The sequence below is a fragment of the Globicephala melas genome, chromosome 2, assembly GCF_963455315.2.
Source record: "Globicephala melas chromosome 2, mGloMel1.2, whole genome shotgun sequence".
NCBI lineage: Eukaryota > Metazoa > Chordata > Mammalia > Artiodactyla > Delphinidae > Globicephala > Globicephala melas.
The window spans coordinates 64,889,463-64,915,170 of record NC_083315.2 but is presented as its reverse complement, the minus strand read 5'-3'; the positions used below and the strand labels follow the sequence as shown (position 1 = coordinate 64,915,170).

Below are 25,708 nucleotides of genomic sequence, written 5' to 3'. Positions count from 1 at the left end.
GTACCAAAATGTTCATTGCAGCTCTATTTACAATAGCCTGGAGATGGAAACAACCTAAGTGCCCATCATCGGATGAATGGATAAAGAAGATGTGACACATATATACAATGGAATATTACTCAGCCATAAAAAGAAACGAAATTGAGCTATTTGTAATGAGGTGGATAGACCTAGAGTCTGTCATACAGAGTGAAGTAAGTCAGAAAGAAAAAGACAAATACCGTATGCTAACACATATATATGGAATTTAAGAAAAAAAAAATGTCATGAAGAACCTAGGGGTAAGACAGGAATAAAGACGCAGACCTACTGGAGAACGGACTTGAGGATATGGGGAGGGGGAAGGGTGAGCTGTGACAGGGCGAGAGAGAGTCATGGACATATATACACTACCAAACGTAAAATAGATAGCTAGTGGGAAGCAGCCGCATAGCACAGGGAGATCAGCTCGGTGCTTTGTGACCACCTAGAGGGGTGGGATAGGGAGGGTGGGAGGGAGGGAGACGCAAGAGGGAAGAGATAGGGGAACATATGTATATGTATAACTGATTCACTTTGTTATAAAGCAGAAACTAACACACCATTGTAAAGCAATTATACCCCAATAAAGATGTTAAAAAAAAAATTAGGCCTATCAGGCTCAAAATTTCAGAATTTTTCTAAAATATACTATCTCTTTTTGCTCATTTGACCTATTTTATTAGTTTCTTCTATATTTTCATAACATTTATTGCTCAAAAAACCAATGGCAATGCATTTATTCTTGACTAATTTTACAAGTTGTTTTAAAAGTCAGATTTATTGAGATATAATTTACATACAATAAAATGCACCCCTTTTGAATATTTATTTATTTATTTATTTATTTATCTGTGGCTGCTCCGCATGCTTCTTAGTTGCAGCATGCAGTGTGCGGACTCTTAGTTGCAGCATGCATGTGGGATCTCGTTCCCTGACCAGGGGTCGAACCCGGGCCCCCTGCATTGGGAGCGCAGAGTCTTACCCACTGAACCACCAGGGAAGTCCCTAAAATGCACCCCTTTTAAAGTGTACAGTTAGATGAGTTGACAGATGTATATACTCATGTATATATAACAATCAAAATCTAGAACATTTCCATTACTCCCCAAAAGTCCCTCATGCCCCTTTATAGTCATTCCCTTTCTGCCACTACTGATCTTTTATCCCTATAACTTTTTTTTTCCAGAATGTCATATAAATTGAATCATAAGTGGATAAGTAACCTTTTGTGTCTGGCTTCTTACTCTTAGCAAATGCTTTTAAGGTTCATCCACGTTGCTGCCGATATCAGGTATCAGTTTATTGCTGAGTTGTATTCCATTGTATAGATGAACCACAGTTTATTTGCCCAGTCATCAGTTGATGAACATTTGGTTTGTTTCCAGTTTGGGATTATTGTGAATAAACTGCTATACATTCATGTATATAACCTTTTTAGTTTTAGAATATCTGGGTTAATATGGCATTATCTTGAGGACATGGCATTCTGTTGAGTGACTAGTTCATGGATTCCTTAGTCTTAAATAATCTAAAATATGAGCCCTCTATTAGCAATTGAGAATGAAGAAACTTGTTGACTATTTTCAATGAAAATTTGGAGGGTAGTATGTGACATTTGGGACATACTTTTTTTGTTGTTTAATTTAGCATGCTGTAGTAGTAGAAAGATAAATAATACAAAGTGGAGTACAATGAAAATGTAGTGTAATGGCAAACACTGGACTAAGAGTTTAAAAATTGGGTTCTAGTCATTTAATCTGGTTTCAATCTCCAGTTTTATCTCTTATTAAACTTCTAATTTGTGACTTTGAGCAAATTAGTAACATCTCTGCAAGAAAAATGGGGCTAACATTTCCACATTTTTAAGTATATACATTATCTCATTTAGTCCTAAAGATCACCATATGAGGTACCTATGAGGTATATAGTACTAGTCGTATTTTACTGGTGAGTAAACTGTGATTCACAGAAGTGAAGCAACTGGCAATGGTGGTTGAGTCAACATTTGACTCCTTACAGTTTCCTTCTGGAAAATGGAGATAATACTCACTTTGTAGTTAATGAGAATCAAATGTGATTATATTAATAAGACACAAAACTGCTAGTCTCTTGCTTTCCCTGCCCCCCCCACTTTTAAATTGAAGTATAGTTGATTTACAGTGTTGTGTTTCTGGTGTACAGCAAGGTGATTCACTTATACATATGTATAGATTCTTTTCCATTATGGTTTATTACATGATATTGAATATATTTCCCTGTGATATACAGTAGGACTTTGTTGTTTATTTATTTTATATATAGTAGTTTGTATGTTCTCCTTCCCTTTTTATAAAGGTCTCCCTTTCCTTGTCTCCTGCCCAGCTATTCTGTTATTTATTAAGAGAATTTAAAATGTGGGCGCTAACCTTACCATGTTTTTTCTTTTAATTGCAAAAGATTATACAATGTCAGCAGGCTGGTATATTAGATTTTTCTTTTTATCGTAAACATTAGAAAAACACCAAGTTGACTAGCAAATAGAATTTCACCATATAGTCTAACAACCTGACAGATTGTTCTCACGTGATTCCTGTTAGCACGTTCTCCAATCATTTTTTCCAATATGATGCTTTCTGCATTGCTTTATGCAGTAGCTCAAAACTGGATTCTACTACTTCTGTGTCAACAGTCAGCGCAGTAATTACTCATATTTGAAAATCAGCTTGGGCACTGATTTCTTCCACATACAGCTTCTTCTGCATGGCCAAGACTCTTATCTTTATGCCCTATGATTGTTTAAAATTACTGTAAGCAAGCAACTTGATGAACCTTTCCCCTTCTGTCATTCCTGTTTTGCAGGATTGCACCAATCTTGATAAAAACTTTTTATCAGCAGCTATTCTGTAGAACCTCTTAGGATAGTTCTACCAATTTGTGCTGTAAAGTCCTCCTGTGCATGAGCCATGAAGAGTAAACACATCATTAGGTTTTCTTTCTCTTGGCTTTCTTAATGGGGGGAGAAATCTTACACAGCTGAAGAAGCCTGGAATTCCTTTCTGAACTGATATATTTACATAGCATATGCTTAGTTTGACACTTGCTTAGAAGAAGCAGAGAGCTTTTTTAGTTAAGTACTGTATAATACTTCAAAGAACATTTTAGCTACACTGTAGCTGTTCAGCTTTTCTGGATGCAAAGCTGCTCTCTGCTCTTTAAAAAACATTCCTATCCTAGTTCTTTATATTATTGCTTTCAGTGCTAGAGAGAATTAAGCTGAATACAGTTGGAAGCTCTTTTCAGAAACAAATTTTAGTTTCAGAAGCTGCTGCATAATGCTAGTAGTTTAAAATGTCTGCAGAAACCAAGGGCAACTCATTCTGCTCTTACCTAGTTGGTGAGAAAACAAATAGTGATTTGGAGCCAGATAATATGCTGTTGTGGTCTGATATAAAGAACCTACACTTGGAAGCCAGAGAAATCTAGGTTTAAATCCCATTATGTGGTTGCTATCAATTTTTCTTCAGCAGAGTTAAATTTTCTTCAGCACTGTTTCCTCAACTGTATGGCAGTGATAACAAGAGCTCCTTCTGAGGGTTTGATTTCAGTAACTCAGTGTATGTATAGCACCTGGCAGATGGTAAGACATTCTAAATATTTCCTTTGCCTGTAATCTTTCCCCTACACCCTCAAAAAAAGAATAACTTCCTTTATCACTCAAATGTGACTTCTTGTTGTTGTTGCTAACCTAAATATGTCTCCTGAAGGTTTGAGATAGATGAAGATAGCAGAGTTGACCTACTCATGGAGTGCTGGTAATGATTTTCAGCACAAACTCTGGACTATGGGAAGACTAGGTTAGTTTGAAAATGTACATGGCTATAAACTGACTAGATACAGACCTCCTGCGTGACTAACGCACATTCCAATTTAATATTTATGGAGTACCTACTACAGTGGTTATGGATAAGACATTCGACTGAGAGATGTGCCCGTTTGCCCTCTGTCTTTCCTCTTCTTTCTGGACTACAGCACAGACATGATGGCTGAAGCTTCAGTAACTTTCTGGGCCGTAGTGTGATGTAGAAAGATAGAAAGTGCCCAGGTCCTTGACCATGTAGCTGTATAATAGCTCTAGACTGCCTAATTCTGGGTTTCTTTTGCATAAGTGAAAAATATCAATGGGTGGAACATATAAGGGTTTGTTTCTGGTGTCTGTTACTAGCAGCAGAACCTAATCCAAACTGATTCAGATAGCAGTCTGGATACAGGCATCTGACTCCTTCTCAACCCACCTCTAGTCACCACTAAAATATCTAAAAATAGTACCCCAGCACTTAAACATAAAAAGAGGCATGTTCATATACCTGAAATATAGAAATGTCAAGAAATTTCTATTAGAAATAACCTAGATATTCCCACTGAAAGCAACTAGAGCTCTTTGAAGAATGGCTGTTTCAGGTCTTTGGTAGAAACTGTACGTGATGAACCTGGGATACCTTTTCTTAGAAGAAAACTCTCAGAAACTACTTGGGTTGTGTCAAAAGGACTTAGGAATCAACTTGAAGAGATTTGCACTGGCTAAAGATGGGATAATTTGAGCATCAAGAAGTAGTAACTCAGGGTATATGCCCAGTAGTGGGATTGCTGGATCGTATGGTAGTTCTATTTTTAGTTTTTTAAGGAACCTCCATACTGTTCTCCATAGTGGCTGTATCAATTTACATTCCCAGCAACAGTGCCAGAGTGTTCCCTTTTCTCCACACCCTCTCCAGCATTTATTGCTTCTAGATTTTTTGATGATGGCCATTCTGACTGGTGTGAGATGATATCTCATTGTAGTTTTGATTTGCATTTCTCTAATGATTAATGATGTTGAGCATTCTTTCATGTGTTTGTTGGCAATCTGTATATCTTCTTTGGAGAAATGTCTATTTAGGTCTTCTGCCCATTTTTGGATTGGGTTGTTTGTTTTTTTGTTATTGAGCTGCATGAGCTGCTTGTACCAAAATGTTCATTGCAACTCTATTTACAATAGCCAGGACATGGAAGCAACCTAAGTGTCCATCATCGGATGAATGGATAAAGAAGATGTGGCACATATATACAATGGAATATTACTCATCCATAAAAAGAAACGAAATTGAGATAGTTGTAGTGAGGTGGATGGACCTAGAGTCTGTCATACAGAGTGAAGTAAGTCAGAAATAGAAAAACAAATACCGTATGCTAACACATATATATGGAATCTAAGAAAAAAAAAAGGTCATGAAGAACCTAGGGGTAAGATGGGAATAAAGACACAGACCTACTAGAGAATGGACTTGAGGATATGGGGAAGGGGAAGGGGAAGCTGTGACAAAGTGAGAGAGTGGCATGGACATATATACACTACCAAACGAAAAATAGATAGCTAGTGGGAAGCAGCCACATAGCACAGGGAGATCAGCTCGGTGCTTTGTGACCACCTAGAGGGGTGGGATAGGGAGGGTGGGAGGGAGGGAGACGCAAGAGGGAAGAGATAGGGGAACATATGTATAACTGATTCACTTTGTTATAAAGCAGAAACTAACACACCATTGTAAAGCAATTATACTCCAATAAAGATGTTAAAAAAAAAAAAGAAAAAGTAGTAACTGTGGTGGATTGAAACACATCAAGTATGTTTAAAATTAATGAATTCAGATGTTACTTTTAAAAAGTCATTGTTTATTTTTGGAGTTTATTAGGGAGTCAATTCATTATTTCAAAAATTGGTAAAGGAAAGATTCAAGCATTAATTCTGGCTTTCCTGTACAAACTGTATAGGGATAACCAAATAGCTGCTATGGGCAAGATTTTCTTTAACAGAAATATTTCAGCTACTACATTAAGAAAGGCTGATAGAATTATAATATCACCATTTTGCAGCCCCCCTCATGAAAGAATTATCAGTGGTTTCTAAAACCATTTGATGGATAGCTAATGCAGAACTTTATAATGACTAGATCAGGCTGACAACACCTGAACATACAGATTAATCCTAACAGGAAAAAAAAAAAAAAGAGACTACCAGACATATATTTCCTGATGAAAGTTCACACCTCTACCATAAAGTATTCTTGCTGAAAAATCAAACCCTACTTTTGTCAAGCTGTGGAATCAGCTACTGGTTTATAGGAAGTACGCAGGGATGGAATCAGAGTTAATACATTGCAGCCACTAAAAGAGAGGAAGGTAGCACTCAATACGAGGCAAAAGCATACTCTTGGTATAACAGGTTACTTCAATAACAAGGAAATTTTAGAAATTGGTTTTTATGCTTGGAAATTTAAAAAATTGTGGAGTCTTTGGATTAAGACATGGAAAATGAGTTTACAAGACAGTAGACTGAGGTGAATAGGAGAAAATATTTGCAAATCATATATCTGATAAGGGATTAAAATCCAGAATATATAGAGAACTCCTAAAACTCAACAATAAAAAAAAAAATTGGAAAATGGGGGACTTCCTGGTGGTCCCTTGTGGCTAAGGCTCTGCGCTGGCTTCCACTGCAGGGGGTGTGGGTCTGATCCCTGGTTGGGTAATTAGAATCCTGCATGCCAGCACAGCCCAGCTTAAAAAAAAAAAAGAAGCCAAAGATGGGCAAGGGACTTGAATAAACATTTCTTCAAAGAAGATATACAAATAGCCAATAAGCACATGAAAAGATGCCCAACATCACTAATCATTAGGGAAATGCAAATCAAAACTACAATGAGATGCTCACACACATTAGGATGGTTTTATTTTAAAAAACAAAATAAAAAATCACAAGTGTTGGCGAGGATGTGGAGAAATTAGAACCCTGTGCACTTTTGGTGAGGTTGTTAATATGTTACAATCTCTGTGGAAAACAGTATGGAGATTCCTGAAAAACTTAAAAATGGACTTTCCGTATGATCCAGCAATTCCATTTTGGGATTTATGTCCAAAAGAAATGAAAACAGGGTCTCAAAAAGATATTTGTACACCCATGTTCATAGTAGCATTATTCACAGCAGCAACCAAAGTGCCCATCAACTGATGAATGAATAAGCAAAATGTGGTATATACCTATAATGAAATATTATTCGGCCTTAAAAAGGAAGGAAATTTGACATATGCTACAACATGGATGAAACTTGGGTTCATTATGCTAAGTGAAATAGGTCAGTCACAAAAAGACAAATACTATATGATTCCACTTATATGAGATACTTAGACTAGTCAAAATCATAGATGCAGAAAGTGTGGTTGCCAAGGGCTGGTGGGGAGAGAGGAATAGGGAAATGTTATTGTTTAATGGGTATGAGTTTCAGTTTTACAAGATGGGAAGAGTTATGGTGATGAATGGTAGTGATGGCCACACAACATTGTGAATGTATGTAATACCACATAACTGTACACTTAAAAATGGCTAAGATAGTAAATTTTATGTTACCTGCATTTTACCACCCAAGAAAAAAAATTGGAAAAAAAAATGTGCACTTCCACACTCTGGGCTAATAGAAGACACCAGATGGTCTCAGGTTTCCTTGCAAATAGAGCACAGACAGAACCACAAGTATACCTTCCCCTAACTCCTGAGTTCTAATTTGAGTTTTTATTTATACAATTAACATATTCTTCATTAGATGGTTCTTCTTTTAAAAAATTTTTTTATTGAAGTATAGTTGATTTATAATGTGTTAATTGCTGCTGTATACATGGTTCTCCTTTATCTCTATAGTTTGAAGTTTTTCGTTTTTGTTTTGTTTTTTCCTTTCATGATGATGGAAATGTTTATAAGAGAATGGAAGGCAGAAGTATTGGTTTAAGTTGCTTCTAAGCAGATTTGTGTTGAGTAACCGAGCAGATAAATTTGAGCTTTGATGTCTTGGGTAATTTTCATTCTGAGAGTTATTACAAATAATCTATATCAAAGATTCTGTGTTCTTATCAGAAATTAAGCTAAGTAGAAAAAAAAAGGTAAAGCATTTATATTCTGGGTTTTTCTTTGTTTCTCTTTTCTTCCCCCCCCACACAGCTAATAAAAATGCAATCATGGAATAAAAAAATTTTATCTTAAGATTTCTACTTTCTTATACCTGAACTAATGTTAGTTACTAATTTTAGTTTAGTAATTAGTCCTTATACTAATGTTAGTTACTCTTATAAATACTGCCACTGTGGAGTTTTTAGAACACCAGTACATTATTTTCAAAGCCTCAAATTAACATGGACTGATGAAACTGTTATTAAGCTCCATTTTTATCTCTGGAGAAAGGTTTTGCTTCAACAAGCTATCCCAGAACATCATTATAATTATTGGCAGAATGAAGCGTTGTAATGAATTTGTAAGCTGTTGCTAGATTTGTAGGGCCAATGGGAATCCTATTTTCAAGAGCTTAATTATTCTAATCCACCTGCAGACCAGGTACTGGGCTATGTATACATAAATATCATAATTATGACTTCCCTTTCTATTCTTTTCTAATAGTAACATGGTTTGTAATTATACTGTTAGATTTGAAGAAGATTCAAAAATAACAGCAGCTTCATTTAGAAATGCTAATAAGATTTTAAAATAACTAGATAACTCTTTCTAAAATTGTACTCTACCTATGTAAACTGTTGATTCAAGGTCAAAATTCAGCTTTATCTAGAATAAGATCTGTTAATGTCTGAGTTCAATTCACAATCTGGTAACCTGCTATAAATTAGAGTATCACTTGGGAAAGGGTGGTATTCAGCTTCTGAAATAAAATATATATCAGCTCAAAGATACCTTGTGAATGTTAGAGCACAGGGTTTGGAATTCAAATCTCTAGTGAACCATCAAATAATCACATGACCAAGGGTAAATTACTTAACATCACAGAGCCTCAGTTTCATCATCTGTAAAATAGAAATATAATTTTTAATCTTAAATTCTCAGCTATCTTGGCTTTGTCCTTGTCCTCTGTTTTAATGAATCTCTTGTGGGCTATTATACTTTGGTCTCTTCATCCTTAAAATGTGAATAATATAATATACTATAAACCCCCTGCTCATTTCTTTGAGATGTTTGCCTAGAAATATAATCTTATTTGAAGCATTGTGAGCCACTTGTATCAAAGATTATTTTAACTTTGTTTTTTTTTTTTAATGGACTAGCAGAATTACCTTTTCATTTTGTCCTTTATTTTCAGTAGTTGCTAGGGAATACTACTTGTTTGCATTACTGGAAGAGGCCTGACCACCAAAAGTATAGGCAGTTCTCCTTTGAGTTGGAGCTATCACAGAATACTTAAACATTTGACTGTGTAATTTAAATCTTGGTCTATCAAGCAGTAAACAGATGGAACTTTACTAACAGCAGTTCTTAAATTATAGATCCATTTTAAAGAGTTGGCCGATATACAGCATCACAATCCGTATTCAATTATGTCAGTTATGTTCATTTTTATTTGGATTATGCTTTCAGAATACCCAAATATGGGAAAGGAAACAAAATTGTCTCTTTCAAATGTCTGTTATTTTTTAAAATTGCATGTTTAACAGTGTTCATTCAATAAATATTTATTGAATGCCTACTTGAACCAGGCACATTTCTAGGCATTGGGGATGCAGCAATGACCAGGAGAAGCAAAATCTCAACCCTTGTGGAACTTACATTCTAGTGGATTGGAGAGGGCTTATAATCTGAATATGTATAATACCAAGTAGTGATAAATGCTATGAAGAAAAATAAAGCCAAGTAAGGACCTAGAGAATGATGGGGTGAGAACTGCTATTTAGGATAGGGTGGTCAGAGAGGACCTCTCTAATAAACTGACCCTTAAGCAGTGACCTGAAGAAGTAAGGGAGCAAGCCAAGTGGATATCTGGGGAAACAGGTTGCCAAGCAGAGGGAATGGCAAATGCAAACACCCTGATTTTGGAGCATGCTTGACTGTAAGTCTACTCATTCCACCTGGAAGCTTTCACTTAAAATGTTACTGTGTTTCATAACACATTCTACATAACTTTTTTTTTTTTTTTTTTTTACAGTTTGTGTATCATTGCGTTATTGTTTCTTATGCCCATGTTTCCTGCCAATCTGGCCTTTAGGGACAGGGATTGTGCCTTACCTGCCACATGTTAGCTGCCGAATAGATACTGATTGAACCAGTCAGTTTGATTTTCTATTGAGCAACTACTATTCCTTCTATTTACTTGCTACCAAATGATTATAAGAATATAAATTGTTAGATATATAAATAAAAAAGAGAAAATAATGGGCAAGCAGGCATTGGTCTACATTATTCAGAGGAAGGAAAAAGCCAATAATTTCTTTCACTGAAACTATTACAAATTTATTTGAAGGTTGTTCTTAACTGAAATATGACCTTCATATTTTAAAAACTCATGGTGATATCCACAGTTTTAATGTTTACTGAATTACTCAGGAAAATGAATTTGAAAACTAAGGTATCAGGAAAATTTCTTTGAATTGCACATCATTTTAGAAGAGAACAGTTTGCTCTCCCAAAGGAAAACTAAGTTATATTTTGCTTTACTTAATTTTTAACTGTTTGTGCAAAGAACTTATTCCACAGTTTCTTTATGATGTTTACTGAATGTTATTTCCTGTTGTAGATCTCTAAAGTTACTAAAACTAAATTTTATTGGATTATGTTTCTAATGAAATAAATCTTTAGGATCAGCAACACATGAGCTTTCAAGGTTTTTGAATTTATTTATTTACTTTTTTTTTTTTTTACTTTAACTTGAAAGGTTAATCTAGTTCATGGATGTAGCAAAAGCTTTAAAATAAGTAGGAAGCTTATCACCACTCAGCAGAAAACCCTGGTTTTAGCTTTTAAAGTTACTATCATTTGCACTTAGCAAAATGTCAATGCAATTTACTTTTCGAAATTTGAAAGTTTCTATAGTCAATTTTCTATAATATGAGAAACATAATAAAATTATTGTACTTACCTTTAGATAAGCCTGTTTGGTAGTTAGTACTGCATGTCAATACTCAGAGTTTTCTTTCTTTCTATCCTCCCCTCCAAAAAATGTCAGTGCCTATTTTGAAAACTAAGAATTTTAACTAAAAATTTATAATTCTTTCTTTAAATATTTTAACAAGTGACTTTGACCTTCTTAATTTTCTTTTTTTATGGTTTAAAAACATGTTAAACATATTCATGGAAAATTAGAAAATCATACTATATGTGCTGTTCTGTAACCTCCTTTTTTTCAGTTAACAACCTCCATATGTCCTTCCATCTTTCCTTCTTACCAAGCCCATAGTCAGATTTCCCAGCTTAGGACCAAGTCTCACATCTGGTTGTTATATTTCTTAAGTCTCTTTTCAAAAAGTCTAACCCAGTCTCCTTTTTCGTTTCATACCACTAATTTATTGAGGAGATGGGGCCAACTCTCCTGCAGGATGTCTCACCTTCTTGATGTACTGGTTGCATCTGCGCTTAACTTGTTCCTCTTTCTCTTGTATTTCCTGTTAATTAGAAATTAAATCATAGGGTCAGAGAGATCCAAGTTAAACATTTTTGGCTGGGATATACAATAGGTTATGTACTTTTTATTTTAACTCATCAAGAGACACAACATCTGCATGAGTCATCGTTAATGAGACTGAATTTGACCACTGAATTAGGGTGCTGACTGATCCCTTCATTGTAGAGTTTCACCTTTTTCTCCTTGTGACTAGGAAATAATGTATTTGGTGTTACTTTGCACAGTATGAATCACTAAATCCCTGTCAAACATATGCCTGAATATAACACTTGGCTAAATTAGTAATTTCATGAGGAATTGCATAATAATTTTCAGATTTTAATTTTTTTCTTCTACATTATTAGCCACCCTTTTTCTGTAAAATAGAATTCTTTGTCATCTGAGGCTATTGGTGTGTTCTCCTGCAAAGATAGATAAATAAATTCTTTGATTTAGTTACCAGTTTTCGTCAGAAGATGATTTAAGTATTTTTTCTGGCTATCTCCTTTTTTGAATATCATTATAGACTCATAGATCTTTATTGATTTAGTGTGTTTCAGTCAACATCAGTCATAATTCTCACAGCTTTGACTTAATCGGGAAAGGGACCTTTCAGATTGATGTCTCTAAGAAGCCCTGATTGCTTTTATAATTTTTTTATCCTGATTGCTTTTAGTAAGGAATGGTATCAGATACAAAATCTGGACATAAAGGTTATTGAAAGTTTTTAATTTTGACTTTTCTTTATTTTCCCATCACATGCCTCATCATAATGGTAGCCTACTAGTTCCATAGCAGGTTTACTCTCTTTTGGGTCATGGAGGAAGGGCACGTCTCAATGGTGGGACAAAAGCTTTATATTTCTGTTTTAACTGCTCTAAATGTTAGTATAGCTGACGGATGATTCAAATGTTGGCACATAAATGTTTTTAATGGAGGGCTTTTTTTGTTTGTTTGTTTAAACATCACTTAGGGGCTTCCTTGGTGGTGCAGTGGTTAAGAATCCGCCTGCCAATGCAGGGGACACGGGTTCGAGCCCTGCTCCGGGAAGATCCCACATGCCACGGAGCAACTAAGCCCGTGTGCCACAACTACTGAGCCTACGCTCTAGAGCCCGCGAGCCACAACTACTGAGCCCAAGCACCACAACTACTGAAGCCTGCGTGCCTAGAGCCCATGCTCTGCAACAAGAGAAGCCACCCAATGAGAAGCCCATGCACCACAATGAAGAGTAGCCTCTGCTCACCACAACTAGAGAAAAACCTGCGCGCAGCAGCAAAGACCCAACACAGTCAAAAATAAAAATAAATAAATAAAATTAAAACAAAGAACATCACTTAGTATTATCCGTTTGCCCATGCTACTATATAAGGAAATCCTCAATTTATAAATATGTGACTTCTGAAGGTTTGCTTGTACCACACTTCTTTTTTTAGCGTTCAACACATTTTTTCATAGTAATAATGCAGATGATGAAATATATTATTGGATTCCAGCTCTTACAATCTGTGTATGATTTCCAAGATGTACCAGACCCATATCTTTGCCTCCCTTCCCTCCTGATGCCCCACTGAAATAAAATATATAGAAATAAGAAATGAAGATGCCAATAACAGTAAATAGGAAGATTACCATAGGGTGATAATTAAACAGATTTCCGGATCTCTGTTCCAGTACTAGAAGGCACAGCTGTACCCTCTCCTTCCTTCCCCTTATCTCTCTCACCCCTGCACTTGAACTATAGATAGCTGGCGTGAACCCCAGCCAAAACACCAGCCAGATTTTCTTTAGAGAAATTGGGAAAAGCTAAGGCTTCTAGAGTACGAGTTATGTCCCCAGGACAAAAGAAAAAGTCATCTTCATTCTGGTATTTAGAGGGCCTGCTGGCTACCCACCCACACACCCTAAAGAAACACTGTCACTCCGCCTGTACCCAACCCACACAGAGCCCCTCTCAGAACAATCTAGCCCAAAAGCAGACCATCTTCACAATAACAGAGGAAATCTGTGTTAGCTAATGAGTCATTCAAGCCTAAAGATGAATGAGTAAACAAAGATCACAGGCGTATGAGGAAAGCTAACACCATGAAAGAGACTAAAATAACCAGAAAAATGACCACCAAAGAAAACAGAGATAATCAGAGAGAACTTTACAAAAACAGAACCCTAACATACTCAGAGCTGCAAGAAGATACTACATCCATTAAACAAGAATAAGAGAACACAAGGTTTCAGGTTGAAAGGGCACACCAAGTGCTGAAATAGTGAATCAAATATCATACTGTTAACACATTCTCACAAAACTGCAGAATTCCTAGGGTAAACACAAGACTCAGAGGGAAGTCATGTACAAAATGGCAAGTATCAGACTGAAGTCAAACCTCTCATCAGTAGCCCGTAATGCTTTAAGAAAGTAAAACATTGCCTACAGCATTTAGAAAGAAAATAATATGCAGCCCAAGGATTCTATATCCTGCCAAACTATTCATCAAAGGTGAGAGCAGAATAAAGTTGCTTTCAGACATGCAAGGACTCAGGGTTTACCTCCTCTTGGAATTAAAAGAAATGAGCTTTTAATTGAAAAACACCATCAGCTTTCTTGAAAAACAGAAAATCATTGTGTAATTTTTCATTAAACGTTTTCATTTTACGGTTTGATTTTTTTAAATCTCATTGCTGCCAGAAGGGTTTATTGAGAGGAAAAGGGGGAAGAAGGATTACAACCATAAAATAAGTAGTTTTGGATTTACACCATAAAATAAATTACAGAGCTACTGTAGCAAGCAGCAGTAAGTCTACTCTCTTTACTCTCAGTGGGCAGAGATATTCCATATGTTGCACATGTAACTAACCCATAATTTTCCATGTTTCCCAGTGACCCCAGCAACAGGCATTCCAGGACTACCTACAGTACAATCACGACTGGTTGGTACACCACATGGCCAGTAGGGGCAACAGCATCAAATTCTTCTCCCATCATGACTGGAAAGACAGGATCTGGCTTGTATTTAAAAGCGTCATTCTGACTGCTATGTTGAGAATAGACTTTGGGGTAGAATAGTAGAGCAAGGGTAAAAGCAGGGAGAGCAGGTTAGACATCACTGTAGTATTCCAAGTGAAATATGGCAGTGGCTCTGATGTGTTGGTAACTTGTGTAGTTGGTGAAAAGTGATTAGATTCTGGGTATAATTTGAAGGTAGGGACAGCAGGATTTCCTGACTGGTTGGATATGGGGTGAACAAGAAAGGAGTCAGTATTTCTGGTCTGAGCAGTAAAGGAAGAGCAGATTGAAGGGAAAGATCAGGGATTAAATTTTGTATGTTATGTTTTAGAAGCCCATTTGACCTTCAAATAAAGATGTCAGTTATTGCTACTTGGATTGGCACATAGGTATATGTGCCTGCAGTTCTGAAGGAAGGTCTGGCCTGGAGATAGAATTTTGGGAAAAGTCAACATATAAATTGTATTTAAAGCCATGAGATTGGGTGAGATCACCTGGGAGTGAATAGAGATAAAGAAGAGGTCTGAGGACTGGGGCCCTAAGGCATTTCAACATTCAGGTTCAGAGAGATGAGAAGGAATGATCAGAGATGACTAGGAGGAGCATCCAGCTGGGGTATAAGGAGAACCAAGAACGCATGGTGCCCCGGGAGTCCTGGGAAGAAAGTGTTTCAGGAAGGAAAGAGTCGTTTACTATTTCATGCTGCTGAGAAGCAACATAGGGTGAGCACTAAAAATTCATTGTTGGATTTGGCAACATGGATGTCAGTGTTTACCTTGACATGCATGACCTGTTATATTTTTTTCAAACAGCTACTCAGTCGTTAGGACAAAAATATGTATTAAGTTGTTTGAGCCCAACTACTTCACAAATGGAAGTAATAGGTGTTTGTTTGTTTGTTTGTTTGCGGTACGCGGGCCTGTCACTGTTGCGGCCTCTCCCGTTGCGGAGCACAGGCTCCGGACGTGCAGGCTCAGCGGCCATGGCCCACGGGCCCAGCCGCTCCGCGGCATGTGGTATCTTCTTGGACCGGGGCATGAACTTGTGTCCCCTGCATCGGCAGGTGGACTCTCAACCACTGCGCCACTAGGGAAGCCCAACAGGTTTTTTTTTTTTTTGACCTAGGGGCTTCATGAAGAAATTATTAAGAATCCAAGGGAGTCACAAACAGAGAAAGATTGGGAATCTTTGCTTTAGAGGATCATGCTAACTGAGCATTTTAAGAGGGGGGAAGCAACTCTTGCCTTTTCTTTGTCTCTGCTGAAAAGTTTGAGTTAGTAATTTTAAATCTGATCAGATTACATGCAGTTAATAAAATTGCCCTAATGTGGTGGTTCAGTATCTTAAAAGTAAATCTTATCCTATGAAATGTCAGTAAGTACATCTTTGTGTGAATTTTTCTTCTTGCCTCCATAGGTATGGTCTGAATATGCGTTGCTTGGCAGCTCGGGTCAACTATAAGACTTTGATTGTCATCTGCGCACTCTTCACTTTGGTCACAGTACTTTTGTGGAATAAGTGTTCCAGCGACAAAGCGATCCAGTTTCCACGGCACTCGAGTAGTGGCTTCAGAGTGGATGCGTTAGAAAAAAGAGCAGCAGCATCTGAGAGCAACAACTATGTGAACCACATGGCCAAGCACTCTGAGGAGGCATTCCCTCAGGAACAGCAGAAAGCGCCCCCTGTTGTTGGAGGCTTCAATAGCAATGGGGGAAGCAAGGTGTTAGGGCTCAAGTATGAAGAAATTGACTGTCTCATAAATGATGAACACACAATTAAAGGGAGACGAGAGGGGAATGAAGTCTTTCTTCCATTTACCTGGGTAGAGAAATATTTTGACGTTTACGGAAAGGTGGTTCAGTACGATGGCTATGATCGGTTTGAATTCTCTCATAGTTATTCCAAAGTCTATGCACAGAGAGCCCCTTATCACCCTGATGGTGTATTTATGTCCTTTGAAGGCTACAATGTGGAAGTCCGAGACAGAGTCAAGTGCATAAGTGGGGTTGAAGGTTGGTATCCATCTACTCCACTGCATTTTTCTGTCCTGATTGTGTTGAGGAATAAGAGACTGTGTTAATTATATAGCAAGTACTTGCATAGCTTACTATCAAGGACCTTTCATCACTCTGACTTAGCAGGGAGGAACAGGTTAAACCTGAACTTTCTAGATGGTGTGATTTAAGGGCTACAATAAGATCATACCTGATTGAATAGGATTATGCCATTAACCTACCCCAGAAACTAAAATTATCATCAGTAAAGTCAAGGCACAGCATCTCCAGAAATTTTGCATTAAAATATACAGTTATTATCCTAATAACCTATCGTAATAGGTTATTATCATATCCTATGAGAGGAGATGGGAAAGGGAGACAGACCATCCAGTGGACCCATCAATGTACCAAGTCTTATTACCAGATTAGCCAGGTATCATCCCTGGATGGAGGTTTACAGTTCTCAGAACAAGATAATACATAGTATCATTTTCTCTGAACTTCATGAACTCCTATGATCTATTACATAATGTCTTTCATTGGCTTTAAAACATGGGGGTTCCTTATGGGTATAATTAATACATTTTGGAATTTGTATTTCAAACCTAGGATTGATCAGAAAGCCATATTGAATTTGACTTTAAAGTATATCATTTAATCAGAGGAAAGAACTTAGTGTGTTTTAAGATTGCTTAGTTTGGGTTTTATTTCATTTTTCTCATTTTGTTATAGAAAGTGCTTTTAGGGCTTCCCTGGTGGCGCAGTGGTTGAGAGTCCGCCTGCCGACGCAGGGGACACGGGTTCATACCCCGGTCCAGGAAGGTCCCACATGCCGCGGAGCAGCTGGGCCCGTGAGCCATGGCCACTGAGCCTGCGCATCCGGAGCCTGTGCTCCGCCACAGGAGAGGCCACAGCAGTGAGAGGCCCACGTACCGCAAAAAATAAAAAAATAATAAAAAATAGAGAGTGATTTTAATCTTAATATTTTAATTTTTGTAATATCTTTACTGAATGTTTAGAAGAAGGAAGGGGGTAAATTCACTTATATTCTTACCATTCAAGATAATTATTACCATTTTTGTATATTCTCAGAAGGTCTTTATACCTAGGTATATGTTTTAACATAGTTATAATGATATTTATTGTGCAGTGTTCAGGAGGGTAGTCGTTTTTTAGAGGCTTGAAAGATATCCATCGCCAAACCTTTTTTTTTTTCCAGTAATTTTTAAAAGTGTATAAGCTTAATAGGTGCTTAGATGCTAAAGAAAAAGTAAAAAGCAACCATAACCACTGTTAATGTTTTGATGTCTTCTCCAATCTTTTTGTTGTTTTTGTAGATATACATTTTTAAACAAATTAGAATCATGCTGTATAGTCAATTTTGTATTCTTTTTTCGTTCAACATGTTATGATTATTTCCTCTTGTTATTGAATATTTTAATCACTAATATTCGTAATAAGGACATGCCATAATAATGTATGGAACCTTTCTCTTTAGTTGGACATTTAGGTCATTTCCACTTTTTTGCCATTATACATAATGGTATAGATATTCATAGTTAATCATTTGCTGTTTTAATTGTATTCTCAGTTCCGTAGGAAATAAATTACCATGTCAAATAGTATCAGTTAATCTATTTTACCAAACTACTTTCCAAGACGGTTGACCCTCTTCATGCTTCCAATAGCAGAGTATAAGGGTGCTCCTGTCACCCAATTCCTGCCATCATGAAAGTTCATTTTTTAATCTGTTGTTTACAAAGGGATCTCATAATTTGCTTTCTGTAGCAATTAGTGAGGTCAGATATGTTTTTCATATGCTTTTAACCATTATAGAATGGGCTTGATGTTCTTTCCCCCTTTTTCAATGTGATTAATGTTGTTTTTTAGAAAAATATATTTGTGAGATCTTTTATATATATAGCAAGGGTGGTAGCACCTTGTTGCATTTGTTAAAGATATTTTCTTTAATTTGGCTGTCTTTGCATTTTATTTATGCTTTGTTTAGAAATTTTTAGTTCTATTTACTAAACTTAGGGTTTTTTTTTTTTTAATTCTTCCTTTTATGCTTAGAAAATCATTTGCCATGCCACGATCAGCTGTTCATCTGTATTTTCTCTAATAGTTTTATGGGGTTTTTTTTTACATTTAACTTTTTAGTCAAGCTAGACTGATTTATATTTTGACAAATGGTACAAGGTCAGGGCCTAATTTTAGATTTTTTTTCCCTTAACGTTTATTGAATAATCTCCTCTTTTCCCCGCTGATCAATGATTCAATCTTTATCGTTATACTAAAATATTTTGAAACTAGAATATGTTTCTAAATCTTTACTAGAGTATGTTTCTGGCCTACTATTCGGTTCCATTGATCAGTCTATCACTTCTTAGGCCAATTACACATTATTGTAGTTATTACCCATCAAATGAGATAGTATAAACCTTGCTTTTATTAAGTGAAAATAATTGTTTGAATTTTGAAAAAAAAAATCTACCCTTGGAGAAAGAATATTGAAGTTAAAAAGCTTATCTGTAGCCTAGGTTTCTTAGCCTGTATGGTCTGTAATTCCTTAAACTATTTTGAAACTACATCAAAACACATATAGTTTTATAGGTTCCCAGTTTCTGCCATGCCCATCTGTTGCTTGTTAATTTATTTTAGGACTACAAATAGTTTATCTCTCAACACATACACCATGATGCAATAATACAGTATTCTGTACAGTGTGGTATTATTGTATTTCCCATGTAGAAAATTACTAAAATAAACACTAATGCCAAACATTTAAAAGTTTTGCTTAGAACTTTACAAGAGGTAATCCACTAATGAATTTATCAAGAATCTATGGTTTAAATATACAACTTTAATTCATTCTTTAAAAAAAGCACTCTTCTCAAGAATTACATTTTGATCTGAAGGATATGAAAAAGAATTGCAAACGTGTTTATACTTTAAGTTGCCTAGTCATAGCTGACTTCTTTTTATTTTATTTTTTTTATAAATTTATTTATTTATTTATTTATGGCTATGTTGGGTCTTTGTTTCTGTGTGAGGGCTTTCTCCAGTTGCAGCGAGCGGGGGCCACTCTTCATCGCGGTGCGCGGACCTCTCACTATCGCAGCCTCTCTTGTTGCGGAGCACAGGCTCCAGACACGCAGGCTCAGTAGTTGTGGCTCACGGGCCCAGTTGCTCTGCGGCATGTGGGATCCTCCCAGACCAGGGCTCGAACCCGTGTCCCCTGCATTGGCAGGCAGACTCTCAACCACTACGCCACCAGGGAAGCCCCCCATAGCTGGCTTCTTAAGCAAATACTTTTAACCATCAGATGATAAAGTTACTAGACCACATCTTGACACCGGAGGGAAAGATTAGTATGTAATTAACTTGACTGTTAAGTACAGATGTTAAGAAAATTTCAGGTTTAATATTCTAGAATAAAGCTGTTAACATTAACTATATGTATTTAAATTGTGTAAAACTTGAATGTATGAAACAGAATTATGAAATATGACATCTGTAGCTATGAGCAAAAGTAGCACACATTAAAAATTAGTCCTTAAAAAGATGATCCACAACATTGCATTGCTATCTGTCAACAAATAATGAATGAGAGTGAATGAGCATTTAGTTCTGTGTTTCATTTCTGGTTAATTTGGTACTTGTTTTTAGTAACTATGAAAACAGTGTAATAAGGAAGCTTAAAAGTTGCTGATAACCCTATAACTCCCCCAGAAGTAAAACAGTGAAGAGTGGTATTCAGAATAGGATCATGAATATCTGGAGATATTTATTTTGTTTCTCTGTTTTATAGGTGTACCTCTATCTACACAATGGGGACCTCAAGGCTATTTCTACCCAATCCAGATTGCACAGTATGGGTTAAGTCATTACAGCAAGAATCTAACTGAGAAACCCCCTCACATAGAGGTATATGAAACAGCAGAAGACAGGGACAAAAATAGCAAGCCCAATGACTGGACCGTGCCAAAGGGCTGCTTTATGGCTAGTGTAGCTGATAAGTCTAGATTCACCAATGTTAAACAGTTCACTGCTCCGGGTAAGTGATGTTTTGTTTTGTTTTGTTTTGTTTAAGTGATGTGTTTTTATATGTGTTTGCTAATTTTATGTTGATTTATAGCACCTGATACTCCCTTAAAATTGTTTTTATGGTTTTTAAAAAACACATCAGCAGATGCTTGATATTACATATATGAAGAAACAAATAGTGTCACCCAAGTGAAATCTAAAGGATCAGCTAAAATATTTAAGGTTGTATAAGGAACATTTACTGCATGAAGAGCCAAGCCACAAGAACCAGGTTACTGCATGATGTCTTTCTCCTTCCAGGGAACCAGATCCCACAGGAATAAAGTTTCTCAGTTTATTTTAATGTTTCAGCACAGTACTCATCCTTTAATTTTTTAACTATTTTGCATTAAGGCAGAAATTTTTCTTTGTAGCGAGAGCCAGCCTTTCCTTTGCCTATTTTTTACCAGTAGCTTTTTATTTTTTCAAAGTAATATAGCATTACCAACCAGGCCTGCTTTCTATATTGACTTTTGTTAATGTACTAGATAGATTGTTTCAAACTTCATATAAAGCCATTTCATTAATAAAATCTTTTATAAAATCAAATTAACTTTATGCAACATTTCCCCTTTTTCTAAGACGGTCCCATTAATAGGGATGTAATGTATTTCTCTCCACTAATCAATATCCATGAGAATTAATGAGTTCATTACTTAAAAAGACAATGGAATAATTTTAGTTAGCACCTCAGGCTTAATTTTCTGTAGGGGGGGAATGTTGTCAAGAACAGAACTCATCCTCCCTCCCACCAACCTTGCCAGTTGGTAAATAAAAAGAGAGAAAAGGTTATAAGACCTTTTCTGTATTCTGTCCTTGTCCTTTACTGATGACTGTGTAATTCACAGACCTTGAAAACAGCAGTACAAATCTACTCATTCTAGATGGCCTTAAGTAATGGATTTATGAGTGCTTAATGCAATGCAAATAATGGGTGACCTTTACTTTTTATTCTGTGAGTAAAACTTCTTTTATCCTATGGCATTCTGTGATATTCCAGTACATAGAGCATCTTTGCTTATTGTAAAGCAACAGGCTTGGCTGGGTGAGAAAGTACATGGAGATGTTTAAGAATATTTAGCTTATGATTTATAGCAGGAAATTATTAGATTAAAAAGGACATTTGATTTTGGTTGCATCTAGAGGGCTTATTTTTACACTGATTCATAATGTAGTCTGGATTAGGGTAGAAAACAGCAGCCCTCATCTCTGTCTCCTCAAGTGCTGGGAAGTTTTCTAGAACCATCTCTTGAACTCTGCCCTATTCAGAGCAATAGATTTCATTGTGCACTTTTGGGTACCCTGGTTAATACAAACAATAGGTCTCCTCATACTAAGTGAAGGGCCTTCACTTCAGCCCTTCATTCTGCAGCCAGCAACCAGAGATGAAACTACTTCCCAAGGTGGGTTTAAGCATATGGAGGAGAGAACTGTCTGTGACAGATATTCTGCCAGTGGCACACTAGCTACTCACAATTGGAACTCTCTGTTGGTAGGAGTGTGCTACCTCAGAAGGTGGTGCTTGTTTTGATATCTTGGATGTGTCTGGAGTTGCGTTTGATACAAGTATATGAGGGAGAGTTAGTTGGAGTTGTTGCTCAGAGCAGAAGAAGGAAATCAAAAAGGTGAGGCGTTTATTGAAACGTAGGAATGGGAAATGAGGCTTTTTAGATGATGTAGTCTTCTTGGGAGATAAATTCAGAGAATCACTGATGAGAAGAAATTGGAACTTGTGCATAAAAGCGTAGGCCTAAGTGAAGTAAGGCTCTGGAAGACCAGAGGCTACATGCTGTTGGTCTTTTTCCTTTTTGGCCTTGAATTTTTTTCCCTGAAAGGAAATAAGATTATCTAGAGGGAAAAACCATAACATGGATCTGCAGCGTATTTTTTATTGTTTTGTTTGTTGAAGAATGTTTGTTTTCCTTCTACCTAATTTTAAAATTGAATGAATTAAAACTTTATACCTGTCCTGCTTTATTAAATTAGCTTTCCCTTTCCCAAGCACTCTCTTCACTTCATTTCCATGACCTCACTTTCTCCTCTCTGTGTAGCCATTCCTTCTGAGGCTTCTTATGAACTTCTCTTCTGCCTGACCCTTGTCTCTCTGTTCCTTGAGGTTCTGATTAAGGCCTCTTCTCACTCCACATAGTAAACCTGTTGATTAATAACAGTTCATGTTATGTGTGAAAACATTGATTTAAAGACTATTCTTAAATGTTTATCACCCTTTGTTGCCTAAAGTACATTTGTATGTACCACATATACCAAAAATAGACACTTATAGTGACTCCTGGGAATAACCGGTCAGAGAGAGGAGTCATGGATTTCAAGCGACAGGAAGCTCGAAACTTTCTATTAGTAGCTTTTTTTTTTTTACAGCTTTTTTGGAGTATAATTGCTTTACAATGATGTGTTAGTTTCTGCTTTATAACAAAGTGAATCAGTTATACATATACATATGTTCCCCTATCTCTTCCCTCTTGCGTCTCCCTCCCTCCCACCCTCCCTATCCCACCCCTCTAGGTGGTCACAAAGCACCGAGCTGATCTCCCTGTGCTATGCGGCTGCTTCCCACTAGCTATCTATTTTACGTTTGGTAGTGTATATATGTCCATGCCACTCTCTCACTTTGTCACAGCTTACTCTTCCCCCTCCCTATATCCTCAAGTCCCTTCTCTAGTAGGTCTGTGTCTTTATTCCTGTCTTACCCCTGTCTATTAGTAGATTTAAAGCACAGGTCTCCAGATAGCTTAGGACTCTCCAGTAGAGCTCAAAATCTTGCCTGGTATATTTCCAAAGTGGTTGCCATAACCACAGTCATGTCCCAGTTGCTACCATTCAGACCCTTCTGAGTGACGTAGACAGGATATTTAACCTCTCTGTACATCTGTAAGATAGGAATTAAAAGACTTGTCTCATATGATTGTGGATTGATTTAAATTGGGGATTGTGACTTCTTTGTCACTTCTCCTCTGTGGCTCAATAACCCCCTCTGGTGGTGTTAAATGACATCATTCATTACTGAGTTCTTTGAACTACATAATCTGTTATATTGAAACATAAGGTGATTGATCGAACTATATCATTTCATTAGATTTGTATACATAAAGTGAACATTAGAATGGAATTCTGAGAAGAAAATATAATTCTTCAACTTTCTCCCATTTGGACTTCTGAAGATGGTGGTGAGAATGGATGCCATAGTTAACAGTGTTGTCTGATTAATAAGGCATTACCATAAGAATAAAAAAATAAGTAGCACTCAAGATAGCCTCTGCTGAGTATAATTTAATTTAATCTTGAGTAATTCATAAGTCAATTCAGAATCCTGCGAAACATCCTGAAACATCAAGTATGTTGTTCTGAGCATCAGATTCCATTTACTATCGATACAGGAAAATGCCAACTAAGAGAGAGGTTGCATGTTGACATTTCCCCAGATAAAATGGATTTTTACTGTGTTAGAAATATACTTCTGACATCACTTTTTAAAAAGTCAAAGCATCATACATCTAGCAAGATGTTCTCATTCTCAGTACAACTTCCATAATTGTTTATTCCATCAAATGAAGTAATTAAGAGCCTTGGGTCAATTATATCCACACTGGTAGAGTCCAGTGTTGGAAGAGTTAAATGATCAGCTCAACATGGTGATAATACTGTCCAAGCTACTCATACTGTATACACTATCATCAGTTCACATTTCCAATCATTGCTCCAATAAGGAGCACCCAAGATTTCCTCAAGGATGCCTTAAAGTAGATCTGATTCTATAGCTATGTTTAAGAGAAATAATTCTTCCACTGGTTATTCTCATGAGGATGGTATTTCCAATATCATTTCTTTTTCACAATCTTTGAGCTTAGACCCAGGAACCCTGGTTTCTAGTCCCTGCTCTACCACTAGTTAGCATTTGACTTTGGGCAAACCTTTTACCCTTGCAAAGCCTCCATATCTTCATCTCTAAAATGGAAGCAGTAATTCCTGCTCTACCAACGTCAGAAGATTATTGTAAGGATCAAATGAGATAATACATGTGAATGTGTTTTTAAGATTTAAGCTCTGGGGACTTCCCTGGTGACGCAGTGGTTAAGAAACCGCCTGCCAATGCAGGGGACACAGGTTCGAGCCCTGTTCCGGGAAGATCCCACATACCACTGAGCAACTAAGCCCATGCGCCACAACTACTGAGCCCACGTGCCGCAATTACTGAAGCCCACGCGCCTAGAGTCCGTGCTCCACAACAAGAGAAGGCACTGCAGTGAAAAAAAAAAGCCCACGCACCGCAATGAAGAGTAGCCCCCGCTCACCGCAACTAGAGAAAGCCCACGTGCAGCAACGAAGGCCAACGCAGCCAAAGTTAATTTCTTAATTAATTAAATTTTAAAAAGATTTAAGCTCTGTATAGACCAAGATATTCACATTTACCTTTAATGGTATAAAATTTGTACTACATATATTTTTGTTGTTTTTCTTCCTCTTTTTCTTCTTCTTCCTCTTCCTCTTCTTCCTGCTGCTGCTACTGTTTGGTTTTAATATGCTCAGTTTCTTTTCTTGGTAGAAGTCAACTTTCTGAGAGTCAGGCATCATCGTACTGTAGACATGCAAGAGAAATTTCCTATTTGACGATTTGCCAAATAAAACAGCTCTGCTATTTTATCAGCCTCTGAAACCATTGGCTTCAAAATCATCATTATCATCATTTTATACTATGTTCCAAGCCACTATCCTTTTTTTTAATCCTCACAGTTACCTTACAAAGTAATATTATTTCTACTTAACACGTGAAGAAACTGAGGCTCAAATAGGTGTATCTTCTTTTTTTTTGCGGTACGCGGGCCTCTCCCATTGCGGAGCACAGGCTCCGGACACGCAGGCTCAGCGGCCATGGCTCACGGGCCCAGCCGCTCCGCGGCATGTGGGATCTTCCCGGACCGGGGCACGAACCCGTGTCCCCTGCATCGGCAGGAGGACTCTCAACCACTGCGCCACCAGGGAAGCCCTCAAATAGGTGTACCTTGTTGACCATCTCAAAGCTAGTAACTGGTGAAGTGAGAATCCACACAAAGTTTGTTTGTTTTAACTCCAGAGCCTCCCCCGTATTCCTCACTTTTTGTTGACTACGTGAGCCGATTGCTTAATTTCCAGAATTTATTCACAATTCC

General features: G+C 37.0%; 1 protein-coding gene across 6 annotated transcripts in view; it reads left to right on the top strand.

Moving 5' to 3' along the window:
- The window catches only part of GLCE (glucuronic acid epimerase), a 140,181-nt gene that overhangs the window by 97,482 nt on the left and 16,991 nt on the right, over window positions 1-25,708 (top strand). For 5 of the 6 annotated variants that reach the window (XR_009562964.1, XM_060294054.1, XM_060294055.1 and 2 more), the window contains exons 2-3: window positions 15,877-16,472; window positions 20,269-20,514. Coding sequence is in view for 5 of the 6 variants with exons in the window: in XM_060294054.1 (XP_060150037.1) it covers window positions 15,890-16,472; window positions 20,269-20,514 (829 nt within the window). In the remaining variant the exon portion in view is untranslated. The remainder of the gene's footprint in view (window positions 1-15,876; window positions 16,473-20,268; window positions 20,515-25,708) is intronic. The other variant, XM_060294053.1, reaches the window with a different exon arrangement.